The sequence below is a fragment of the Loxodonta africana genome, chromosome 3 (assembly GCF_030014295.1).
Source record: "Loxodonta africana isolate mLoxAfr1 chromosome 3, mLoxAfr1.hap2, whole genome shotgun sequence".
Classification (NCBI taxonomy): domain Eukaryota; kingdom Metazoa; phylum Chordata; class Mammalia; order Proboscidea; family Elephantidae; genus Loxodonta; species Loxodonta africana.
The window spans coordinates 98,894,389-98,907,992 of record NC_087344.1 but is presented as its reverse complement, the minus strand read 5'-3'; the positions used below and the strand labels follow the sequence as shown (position 1 = coordinate 98,907,992).

The 13,604-nt window shown below is 38.7% G+C and overlaps 1 protein-coding gene across 12 annotated transcripts in view; it reads right to left on the bottom strand.

The window, feature by feature from the left end:
- FGGY (FGGY carbohydrate kinase domain containing) overlaps window positions 1-13,604 on the bottom strand; it is a 566,317-nt gene that overhangs the window by 163,046 nt on the left and 389,667 nt on the right. For all 12 annotated transcript variants that reach the window (XM_003411156.4, XM_023549536.2, XM_064282044.1 and 9 more), the window contains one exon: window positions 2,157-2,218. In XM_003411156.4, coding sequence (XP_003411204.1) covers window positions 2,157-2,218 — 62 coding nt within the window. The remainder of the gene's footprint in view (window positions 1-2,156; window positions 2,219-13,604) is intronic.

Genomic DNA, 13,604 nt, shown 5'->3' with positions numbered 1-13,604 from the left:
CATAAGATGTTCGTGTGTTTTCCCTGCCTCAGGCCTGGAATTGATCATTTTTCCAAAAATCCTGGTTCTTTTTATTGGAGAAGCAGGAGAATGATATTTAGAATCCAAGACCTGGGTGCTTATGTGTGTCACTGCTAGTAGGGTGTCATTGCTTCTAGGCCATCTCAGCAGAGAAAGCGAGGAAATATACGTATGTATAATTATAAGCATACACAAATGGAGGAGAACTGCCCCATAGGGTTTCTAAGGAGTGGCTAGCGGATTCGAACTGCCTACCTTCTGGTTAGCAGCCAAGCTCTTAAGCCAAGTTCTTAACCACTGTACTACCAGGGCCTCATGTATACTCACTCACACACAAACACACACATCTGTCTTGAGTTCTACTTATATCTATCTGCATAAATATTAAAAATCACAAGCTCAGACGGACAACTCTGATTTTCACTTACTGGTTCTAGGGCTCTTCCTAGTATTCCTCTTTCCTTATTGGAAACTGACAGTGAGAAACCTGGCTCTCATTGTCCACAATACATTTATTTATTTGCTCAATTGTAGTAAAGCCCACTGCCGTCGAGTCGATTCCAACTCATAGCGACCCTATAGGACAGAGTAGAGCCGCCCCGTAGAGTTTCCAAGGAGCGCCTGGTGGGTTTGAACTGCCAACCTCTTGGTTGGCAGCCATAGTACTTAACCACTATGCCACCAGGGTTTCCTCAATTGTAGTACACACATAAAATACTTTCAGAATGCCAAACACATACTTCCATAAAAAATTTACAAATTAGAATACAATATGTATCTAAAGTTATTTTTATCTTTAGCCATACAGCATATTGTCAAAATATTCTTTTCCGAAGTTACTTAGCCTAGTTCTTTTCTTTCTTGCCTTCTTTAGTATGGTTACATTATTCATTTGTAATACAGTTATGTTTATAATTTACTGTTTGTATTTCATTTTGCATGCCCCTCATCACATCATGGTATCTATGTACCTACCTACCTACCTATCATCTATCAATCAACTAAATATTACCACAGAAGAGCAGAGTTTTACAAAAAGATATACTCACAAAAGCCTTGCTCTCTCCTACTACCCTATTTCCTTACTCAATCCTTCTGTCTCATTCCTACCCACTCCCTATACATAACCAATCTTATTCATTTCTGGGTTCCCCTTCCTGTATTTATTTTGCATAAGTGAGCAGATAGACATATATATTCTTCTATCTCCTCCTTTGATCCATGAAAAGAAGCATATTATTGATACTCCTTTGCACTCAATTTTTTCACTTAACAATACATTCTGGAAATCAATCCATATCAGTTATTATCCTTTGAAGATACAAACTCTAAAATGTTGAATAATTTACCTAAGGTCACATACCTAACCAAACCAAAACCAAACCCGTTGCCTTCGAGTCAATTCTGACTCATAACGATCCTTTAAGACAAAGTAGAACTACCCCATAAAGTTTCCAAGGCTGTAATCTTTACGGAAAGAGCCCTGGCGGCTAAGTGGTTAAGAGCTCGGCTGCTAACCAAAAAGTTGGTGGTTTGCACTCACTAGCCACTCCACAGAACAAAGGTGTAGCAATCTCCTTCCATAAAGACTACCGCCTTGGAAACCCTATGCAGCAGTTTTACCCTGTCCTATAGGGTCACTATGAGTCAGAATCTAGATGGGTTTGGTTTTGTTTTTAATCTTTATGGAAGCAGACTGGCTACATCTTTTTCCTGTGGAGTGGCTGGTGGACTTCAACTGCCTCCCATTTGGTTAGCAGCGGAGTGCTTAACCACTGAGTCACCAGGGCTCCTGTCACATACCTAAAACCAAAAAAAAATCTAGACCCATTGCTGTAGAGTCACAGGAATCTAAGAAGTTTTGACTCCAAAATTCATAACACTTCTATGTCAGAGTTTCTCATCAATGGTCCCTGGGTATATTCTGGGGGAATCTATAGGTTCTTTATGTTTTATTCAATAATTTTAAAAGTTAATACATATATGTTCAGGATCATCTGGTCGACTATTTTATAACCAAGTACTGCCAGGCATTTTCATTGCCATAGGATCTGAAAATCACAGAGCTGCCCAAAGTGAATGTCCTCAATGCAGTCACCTGAGAAGGTTGTAGGGGGAACAGAGAGGGTAGTTACCTAGCAGCAGCCTTGGCTTGTAGTTGAGGGAAGGCAGCATGGCCCTGCACCATGTGCTCTATCTGAAAAACAAAGGAGACAGGTCAATTTTATAGCTTCTCAGATCTATGTTTACGCCAAAAAAAGACATACAAGTATTAAAAAGGTCTAAAAGAGATTAAGTGACTGTCCGAGTGCACAGAGGAGTAAGTGGCAGATCTAGGTCTTTCACTGAGGTGTCTCTGTATCTGAAGTCCTTGTTGTTAATGACTCTCCCACATTGTTTACTAAACCTCCAGGTATAAGTTGCTGAATTCCATTTATGCCATTCTGCAGGAGTATTTCAAAATAATACAAAAATAACTGGTCATTTCAATGGGGTAGTTTTGCAAGTTTTGAATATTTACTGACTAGGAGCCCTGGTGGCCCAACAGTTAAGCGCTCGGCTGCTAACAGAAAGGTTGGCAGTTTGAAATCTGCCAGTGGATATTTGTTCGCTTAAAGATTACAGGCTAGAAAATCCTATGAGGGAGCTCCACTTTGTCACATTGGGTTGCTACGAGTCGAAAATTGACTCAATTGCACCTAGCAACAACAAGGTTCAATCTTGGGTTTCAGTAGTGACAAGGCATATTCTGGATCTTCATAGAGTTTATAACTCAGTGGGATCATTGAAATGAACTCGGGGGATCAGTAATGGATAATTAAACTCACTACTTGACTTGATGCTAATTTCTATGGGAAGTGCTTTAGGGGTTAAATGAAGGAGGGTTTAAAAGAGCTTGTTGAATCACAACAGGATTCCAGAAGGAAGCACAAGACACAGCATGTGTGCATACATGAATGCAGTTATTCAGTATTTACTGAATGCCTAATATGCCAGGTACTGTCCTAGTCTCAGGGAATCCAGTGGAAAATAAGAAATACATAGTAGCAGAAAATAAGGGTCAATAATTTGGCAGTCATTATTTAGCTGCAGGAAGACAGGCTTCAGCTGAGAGGCCAAGAACAGGCAGAGTTTGAAGGAGTAAAGGGCTGGAGGAAAGTCAAGCCAGAAAGGAAGCCATGTTGAATAGACCCATGAAGATGAAAATACATACGTGGTGTGAGCAGTAGGGGAATTGGTCTAGCTCCTTGCCTGGCATATCATACCAGTGACCAGCTGCTGAGTTGATTTCTGACTCATAGCAACTCCACGAGTGTCAGAGTACAACTGTACTCCATATAGTTTTCAGCGGCTAATTTTCTGTAAGTAGATTACTAGGACTTTCTTCCAAGGGCCTCTGGGTAGACTTAAACCTTTAACCTTTCAGTCACCAGACAAGTATATTAAACATGTGCACCACTCAGGGACTCAGAGATCACATGTGCTCAATAAATACTTGTTGAATAAATGTTGAATGAGCGAGCTATAACGGGGGTCCACCATGTGATCTAATAGCACAATGTATTCTTCCATGGTAGCACTTACCATGCTTTACATTTGTACCTATTGGTACAATTTCCTGAATGATGTCTACCAACAAACTATAAATTCTACAAAAAGCAGGAACCATTTATGTTAACTGTATGTTAAATTAGAGAATAAATGAAGCTGTGGAAATATGGATCAATAAGGAGAGTGGGGTTAGAAACAGTGGGTCTTGAAAGTCAGGTAAGTGTTTATACTTTTACTAGATTGGGGGCCATAGATGATTATTTTCATTTAAGGAGCAAAATGATGAAAAGTTAAGGCAAGTTACTCTGGCAGGAAGATAGCCCAGGCAGAGAATGCAGACAAGGATCAATGGCTGGCAGTTGGAATATAAGGTACAAATATTTCCTGTCCTCACTCTGTTGTATCACGTATCAAGTGCTTTTACGATCATTAGTTTATATGTCTATCTCCTCCCCTTGAGTTCGTTTAAACCAAGAGCCCCGTTATCCCCCACTTCTCAGTGCCTAGAACAATGCTTGGCATCTTAAATGAATGAATAAGGCACATTTTAAAGAAAATAAAACAGACTTACTGACTGTCCAGTGATAGAATATAAAGAAATCAGAGTCAAGGCTGGCTTTAATCTTTGGGTCTTACTAAGAGAGAAGTGTGGCTTAGTGGAAAGAACATGGGTTTTAGAAACAGACTTGAATTCAAATCTGTCGTGTGTGCTTATATGCTATGCTGCCTTTACTGTTACTTAACCTCTCTCAGAGCCTCAGTTTCCACAACTGTAAATGTGGACAATAACATCTGCTTTGCAGGGAAGGTTGTGAGTGCCTGCTACATAGTGGGCTTTCAGTTTTAGCCCTGGTGGCACAGTGGTTAAGAGCTTGGCTGCTAACCAAAAGGTCAGCAGTCTGAGTCCACTAGCCGCTCCTTGGAAATCCTATGGGGCAGTCCTACTCTGTCCTGTAGGGTTGCTGAGTCAGCACAGACTCGATGGTAACTTTTTTTTTTTAATTAAAGATGAGGGGATACCACCAAAAGAAAGTTGGGTGACCATGATTCCAAGGGGTTAGCTGAACTTTGTTTTTTTCACAGCATTTGCTGGTAGAGGTTCACCCTGCTTAATTAACAAAGAACAGGCCAATTTGTCAAATAACTGAGCACTTATTTCAGTCTTCTGGAGCGCCTGTTCCTAGGGTTGGCCTCTGCTTATGTTCTATTCGCTAATGAATTTAGCACAGTATATAGAAGAACATTGTGTCCACTTAGTGGTCATTTGCTTCCCAGTGCAATAACCAGTTCTACCATAATTACTGTCCTTGCTAAGCAGCTGCCTGTAACTATGTTCTTGTTTCTTACATCTTCTCCGATTTCAGCTGTAAGAGCAGGCTCTAAGAGCAGGCAGAAAAGCCGGAAAACGATGTGACCAGGTAAGAAGCTGGAACTGGATGCAGCCAGGTCTCATTCAGGACGGCTTTCAGGTCCAGGTCAAGAGGGAAAGGCCATACTGAAATACATAACTAAGGTTGGGTTTTTTAAAAACCCAAAACCTACCGCTGTCGAGTTGATTCTGACTCCTAGTGACCCGATAGGACAGAGGAGAACTTCACCACAGGGTTTCCAAGGCTGTAAATCTTCAAAGAAGATTTAGGATTTTTAGGCCCTTTCTTAAAAAGGTGGAACTGTATTTGGAACATTTCCATTTGCAATGGAAATGCACTATAATACAGAGATCATAAATGGGTAGTATGAGGTGGCATCTGGCTCACAGATGTATTTTATTTGGGCTGTATAATTTTTTTTATGAGTAGTATTGTTAAATTTTTTTGTTGAGAATATATGCAGCAAAACATTCAACAATTCAACAGTTTCTACATGTAAAATTTAATATATTGATTACATTCTTCAAGTTGTGCAGCCATTCTCACCTTCCCTTTCTGAGTTGTTCCTCTCTCATTAACATAAACTCACAGCCCTCTAAGCTTCCTAATCTTTCAAGCTGCTGTCATCACTTTGATCCCATACAGATACTTCTTAAAACAGCACCATGCCCAAGACAGAACTTTTTTATTAGTTAAAATAAACTGCTGTTTGATTTTAAGAAGACTTTAGGGAATATTTTTAGTTTAAGGCTTAAAGATTATCTCAGAGTAGTTGTTTCAGGGGTTCATTCACCCTCTATAGCTTTATAAAGTCTGGAGTCCATGAAAATTTGAAATTCTGTTCTGCATTTCCCCCTTTTGATCAGGATCCTAATATAGAATGTTTGATGAAAACGTTCCGTACTGGTAGCTGGGCACCATCCAGTTCTTCTGGTCTCCTGGCAAAGAAGGCAGTTCTTCATGGAGGCAATTAGACACATCCCATATCCTCCTCCTATTCCTGACTCTCCTTCTTTCTCTGTTGTTCTAGGTGAATAGAGACCAATTGTTGTGCCCTGGATAGTTGCTTGCAAGCTTTTAAGACCCCAGGCACTACGCATCAAACTAGGAGGTAGAACAGAAGCACTAAATATATTATTAGGGATTAATTAACTGGAATGTCCCATGAAACCATGACTCTAAACCTTCACACCAAGGAACCAAATCCCACGAGGTGTTCGATTGTACATAAGCAGCTTCAGCAGCTACTCTTTTTCTTTTTTTGTCATTGATGTAAATATACCTACATGTAACTTTTGCCAATTCAGCTTTTTACAGGTGTACAACTTATTGACAGCAACCCTCTGCAACTCTATCTTTAATCAATAAGATCTTTCCATCACAGTCAACCCCCACTTTCCCCCTCCCTCCTGCCCCGGTAACCACTAATAAATCCTGGTCTCTATAGATTTTCCTTTTCTTGTCTTTTTATATAAGTGAGTTAACACAACATTTTTCCTTTTGTAATTGGCTTATTTCACTCAGCATAACGTCTTCAAGCTCCATCCATACTGTAGCATGTATCAAGACTTCATTTCCCTTACTGGCTGAGTAGTATTCCATTATATGTATGTACACATTTGTTTATCTACTCATCTGTTGATGGGCATTTAGGTTGTTTCCACCCTTTGACTATTGCGAACAGTGCTGCAATGAACATTGGTGTACAAGTCTCTGTTTGAGTCTCTGCTTTCAAGTCTCCTAGGAATGGAATTGCTGGGTCACAGGGTAGTTCTGTTTTTAGTTTTTTGAGGAACCATGACACTGTTTTCCACAATGGCTGTACCATTTTGCATTCCCTCCCAGCAGTGGATAAGGGTTCCAATTTCCCCACATCCTTGCCAACATTTATTAATTTCTGTTTTTCTTATATTAGCCATCCTAGTGGGAGTGAAATAGTATCTCACTGTACTTCTGATGTGCTATTTGATGGTTAATGATGCTGAGCATCTTTACATGCTTTTAGTGGCCATTTGAATGTCCTTCTCAGTGAAACGTCTATTCAATTCCTTTGCCCATTTTGGGACTGGGTTCTTTGTCTTTTTGTTGTTTTCAAATTTTTATATATATTTTGTTTATTAGATTTTTGTCGGATATGTGGTTTCTGACAATATTCTCCAAGTTGGTAGCTTGTCTTTTCACTTTTTTGGTAAAGATTTTGGATGAACAAAAGTTTTTAATTTTTATGAGGCTGTATAATATTTTTTAAAAATGAGTCAATATTTGAAAATTTGGAGATTTCACTTAAAACTCAGATTCTGGCTTCTCTTGAAGAATTGAAGAATGTAAAACACTGGACCACCCATATTCCTCCACAGCAATAGTCAGGTGGAGCTGAGCGATGACCAGTCCCTTCATCAGGCATGCACCCTGCACGTAGTGAGAGAACCCACTACTCCCTATCATTCCCCAACAACAGACACCAGGTTTTATCAATTTATCATCATGATTGCACTGACGCTTTACTTGTAGTAGAGATACATTTCTCTATGTCCATCTCTCTGTCAAAGGAGGAAATACAGAATTCAGCCCCAGAATATTGTGAACTTCAAGAAAAACTTCTTTGTGGAAGAAAAGTGTGTTTCTTTGCTTAGTCTGTTTATATATTTAAGCTATTTGCCTGATAACTTTAGACATTTGAGCTTTTAGGCCTTGATTTGGCAGAGTAAACAAAAGACAAGGATCTTGAGACCTGAGTTCGGTTTTGGTCCAGGGTCTGACCCTGGATGAGACCCTTCCCTCTTCTGCACCTCCATAAAATGTGGAAGTAAAACAAGACCATCTACAATTCCACTTCTAAAACATCTAATAAATTAATATCACGAATAGCCAAAATGTTTGTAAAATGACACAGAGAACTGTATTGTCTGAGGTATCAAAAGCATTGGTTATAACAGGCAAGAAAAACACATAACAAAAGCAAACATAGAACTACTTTAAGAATTTTAGGTTCTGTAATAATTTTCCTAAGATAAAGATACCTCATTACATGATAGGCATTTTCTCTTAAAATCAATTTTATGTATTACTCTTGAGACACTCTTTTACTTCACCTAACAGAGAGAATAAAGAGCCACGAGGCTCAGAGAAATGCGCATCACTTATCACAACTGCCTTCTTTCCATTTACATTTACTTGTATCATCCCTTTCTTCATCTGCTTTTTTTGTTGTTAGGTGCCCTCAAGTCAGTTTCAACTCATAGTGACCCTATGTATAACAGAGCGAACACTGCCCGGTCCTGTGTCATCCTCACAATTGTTGCTAGGTTTGAGCCCATCGTTGACTCACTGTGTCAATCCATCTTGTTGAGGGTCTTCCTCTTTTTCACTGACCTGCCCCTTGTCCTTCTCCAGAGACTGGTCCCTCCTGATAACCTGTCCAAAGTACATGAGATGAAGTCTTGCTATCCTCGCTTCTAAGGAGCATTCTGGCTGTACTTCTTCCAAGACAGGTTTGTTCATTCTTCTGGCAGTCCATGGTAAATTCAGTATTCTTCTCCAGCACCATAATTCAAAGGCATTAATTCTTCTTGGTCTTCCTTATTCATTGTTCAGCTTTCACATGCATATGAGACTACTGAAAATACCATGGCTTGGGTCAGGAGCACTTTAGTCCTCAAAGTGATATCTTTGCTTTTTAACACTTTAAAAAGGTCTTTTGCAGCACATTTGCCCAATGCAATGCATCTTTTGATTTCCTGAGTACTGTATCCATGGGCATTGATTGTAGATCCAAGTAAAATGAAATTCTTGACAATTTCAATCTTTTCTTCACTTATCATGACGTTACTTATTGATCCAGTTGTGAAGATTTTTCTTTACGTCAAGGTGTAGTCCATACTGAAGGCTGTAGTCTTTGATCTTCATCAGTTAAGTGCTTCAAGTCCTCCTTGCTTTCAGCAAGCAAGGTTGTGCCATCTGCGTATCACAGGTTGTTAATGAGTCTTCTTCCAATACTGATGCCATATTCTTCTTCATAGAGTCCAGCTCCTCGGATTATTTGCTCAGCATACACTTCTTCGTCTAAACAATTTAAACTCTTTACTTACTTATTTTTCTGCTCTCAAACCTAAAATGCTTTGCCTGATTTTTCTCAGCCTTGAAATTCTAGTGAAGGAAGAAAGCCCAACCTAGACAATTTCTTTCACGTTGTTGAAAAGGATTGTAGGTTTCAACACTGAACAGTACTTAAGATAAACAAATACTCCCAAATGGGAATATAAACAATGGCTTTCTCAAACTTTAATATTAGGTTTACATAGAACAACTCCATTTACAAGTAGATAAATTCTAATTTAATGCATGGTTAAACAGTTTCATTCATCATCAGAACTTCGTAGCTTTGTGCATATTTATAATTTCTTAATTAGTTAATTTATTCACACAAGTAATGTGATACATGGCTACCTTGTGCTGGGCATCATTCTAATAACTTGAGATTCACAAATAAATAAAACAGTCAGGAATTGACAGGAGCCGAGTGAGACTACCATGAAGTGAGGAAGAAAAAGTGTAAAATGAGGATAGAGAGGTAAGAAGTAAGGCAAAGCAGACCATGTTAAAGGCTTTAAATTTTATTACAAGTATAATTGGAAGACACAAAAGGCTTTCAATCAGGGGAGTAAAATAATACTATTTACTTAAAAAAACAATAAGGCAAGGGTTCCTATAATGGTTGAGGATCTCATATCATACCAACTCTCTTACAGATAACAATTTTCAATGCTAATCAAAATATACCAATCAATAATCTGAAGACACTGGAAACTGATCAAAACCAGGTAGAAATTGGAGTAGAGTAGACAGGCGGGAAAAAAAATAGGGGTGTTTTCTGATTTTATGGATTTTTGCCTAAGGGTAGGCCCCATTCAGTGCCATGCAGGATGGTTAATACTCAAATAGAAATATCCAGTCTTACTGGCCAAGAAATGAGAGACCAGAGTTCAATGCAATCAGAGCTGTTAGAAAACATGGGAGGTGGGTAGAGATCTCAGAAATGGCAGGGCCAAGAAAGAGATCCCCTAATTGTACATATAAATGCTACCCTAATAGCTGGATGATCTCTGAAATACATGTACATGGGAAATACTACAAGTAGCGTAAAAATCTGTTGCCATTGAGTCGATTCTGACTCATAGTAACCCTACAGGACAGAGTAGAACTGTTCCATAGGGTATCCAAGGAGCAGAGAGTAGATTTGAACTGCTAACCTTTTGGTTAGCAGCCGAGCTCTTAACCACTGAGCCACCAGGGCTCCTACAAGTAGCCCAGCTAGGGCTAAAATAACAGAGATTTCAGTGAGTGGCCACCATGAGAGAAACAAAATTTGGAGTTTTATTTCGGCCAAGTAAACTACTTGCTAAAAAAAGCAAACAAACAAAAATACAGTTGAGAGGAACATAAAATAATCCAGAGTCTGTACAATATATCAATCACAATGTCCAAGGTATGATCCAAAATTACTAGACATATGAAATAACAGGGAAATGTTATCCATACTTAAGAGAAAAGCCAACTCCTGGACACTGAACACGAGGTGACACAGATGTTAGAATTAGAAGACAAGAAGACAAGGATTTAAAGTGGGAAGCTTAATGCTCAAGAAAGTAAAGAAAAATATTTTCATAATTAATAAACAGAAAACTTCAGCAAAGAAACAAAAACTATAATAATAGTATCGATAAAGAATATCTGAAATAAATATACAGTGGATTGGAGATAACAGACAAGAGTCAGTGAACTTGAAAATAGAGTAATACAGAGTATCAGAGAAAGAGGTATCTAAAAAAAGTTAACAAAGCCCCACAAGGACCCGTGGGACAATAGCCAAATGTGTGTAATTGGAGTTATAGGAGGAGGGAAGAGAGCAAATGGGGCAGAAAAATTATTTTCAAAAGTAAGTGCTGAAAATTTCCTAAACTTTGTGAAAGGTATCAGTTTATAAATTCAAGAAGTTCAGCATACCCAAGAAGGATAAAGTCAAAGAAAACCACACTCTATCACACCATAATAAAAATAAAAAATTAAGAGAAAATCTTGAAAGCAGCCAGCGAAAAACAACACATTGCATACAGGTGAAGAATGATACAAATGATGGCTGACTTCTCATAAGAAACAATGATTCCGGAATACAGTATACTGGCATTCTTAGGTGCTGAATTAAAAAAACAAAAACTGTCACAGTTAATAATTCTATATTGAGCAAAAATATTTTTCAAAATAGTAAAATAAATACATTTTCAAATAAAAACTAAGGAAATTTTTTGCCTACACTGTAAGAAACGCTAAAGAAAATTCTTTAAGGTAAAGGAAAAAGATACAAGATAGAAGCTTAAGTTTTCAGAAAGAAATAGAAACCAATGGATATGGTAATATGTAGATAAATACAAAAAGATTATGTTTTATTTCTCATAATTTCTTTAAAAAATATGACTTTAAAGAAAAATATAGTAATTTATTGTATTGTTTGGCTTATTACATATGTAGATATCACACATACAACTACCACATAAGAGCTATAACCCAAGCAACCAGGTGCTGTCAAGTTGATTCCAGCTCATACTTCTGTGACCTCACGTTTTGCAGAGCAGAACTGTCCTCTATAGGGTTTTCACGGCTCTGATTTTTTGGAAGCAGGTCACTAGGCCTTCATCTGGGGCACCTCTGGGTAGGTTTGAACCACTTACCTTTAGGTTAGTAGCTGAGTGTTTAACCATTTGTACCAAATGTAGATATCACACATATAATAACTGTAGCACAAAGAACTATGGGTGGGGGGAGGAGCTGGTAAATGAAACTGTATCATTCAACACTTTTTATATTTTACATGAAGTGATACATACTTACTCTAAGTAGACTGAAAAGTTAAAGATGTTTGCTGTTAAAACAGCCATTAAAAAACAGTGCAAAAAAGATACCTAAAAAGCCAATAAAGAAATTAAAATGAATTTTTAAAAATTGAAAAATATTCAATTATTCCAAAAGAAGGCTGGATAGTACGGACAGAGAAAGACAGAAAATAACAACAAAAGCAACCACAGAAAATAATTAGCAAAATGGAATCTCTAAATCCAACCCTTTCACCTTTACATTAAATGTAAATAGTTTAAACACTATAAATAAAAGGAAGCTATTGTAACACTGGAAACCCTGGTGGTGGAGTGGTTAAGAGCTACAGACTAACCAAAAGGTTGGCAGCTCAAATCTACCAGCCGCTCCTTGAAAACCCTATGCAGCAGCTCTGCTATCTTTAGGGTCGCTATGGGTCAGAATCAACTCAATGACAGCAGGTTTTTTTCTTTTTTTTTTAATTGTAAGACTGAATAGAAAAGCAAGACCCAACTATACGTTGTATGCAAGAGATTCAGTTTATAGAGATCAAGGTAAAGACAATGGTGGTTTGGTCAGCGGTACTGGGAGTAGAGAGAAACAAAAATAGATGGGCTGGTGATATATCTTGGATGTGGAATGAAAAGGACACAGTAGAGCTCCTGGAAGGCATTGGTAGTTCGGTGGTAGAATTCTTGTCTTTCATGTGGGAGATGTGGGTTTGATTCCCAGCCAATGCACCTCAAGTACAGCCACCGTTCGTCTGTCAGTGGAGGCCTGCATGTTGCTTTGATGCTAAATAGGTACCAGTGGAGCTTCCAGACTAAGATAGACTAGGAAGAAAGGACCGGCAATCTGCTTCTGAATATCAGCCAGTAAAGTCCTCTGGATCACAAAGGTGGGTCTGATCCACAACCAATAATGGGGATGGCCCAGGACCAGGCAGCATTTCATTCTGTTGTACTTGGGGTCTCCAACAGTCAGGCGCCAACTTGGCAGAAGCTGACAACAACAGAGCTCTTGCAGGCAGGATGGCCACGGTCCAACTGGGAACAAGATCTAGCACGTGGATACAGTGTCTGCACTGGGATTGGTGTTGTGTGGAAAAAGTCTAGGCAAAAAGCAATGTTTTTTGCACAATTTTTCTGGAAAAAGTGTCGATAAGCACGAGGCAATCCTGGATGGTTGCTTAGTGATGCAACTGAAATTAATCCTCTATGGGGAGGGGTCATGTGCCTTTCTAGGAAGAAAAAAATACCAGCAGCACAAGTTTGAAATAAGTGAAAATGAGTCCAAATCTCAGTCAAAGGAAACTGCATGGGCTCCTGAGCCATGAAATAGCCAATGTCATTTTTTTCTTCTTCCTGAAGTTAACCAGATGGAGACTTTTTTTTAAAGTACCAATCTACTCACATACTTGGAATGATTTGCTTTGCAATGGAATATCTGTATTTACTTGTCAAAATGAGACATCTTTCATTTTTCCAACGTAGAGTTTACATTTTTTTCTTTTCTTTTCTCACCTTTACTTCCTTTTCCCTCTCCTTTTGCATTTTCCCTCTCTTCTGCTATAGAGGGTATATTTATGTCTGTGTGTTTAGTGGATACTAGGGACAATGTAGGAGCCCTGGTGGCACAATGGTTAAGCTTTTGGTTGCTAACCCAAAGGTTAGCAGTCTGAACCCACCCAGCAGCTCAGAGGGCAAAAGACGTGGTAATCTGCTCCCATTAAGATTTTCAAAATCCACTGCCGTTGAGTAGATTCCGACTCACCGCAACCCTATAAAACAGAGT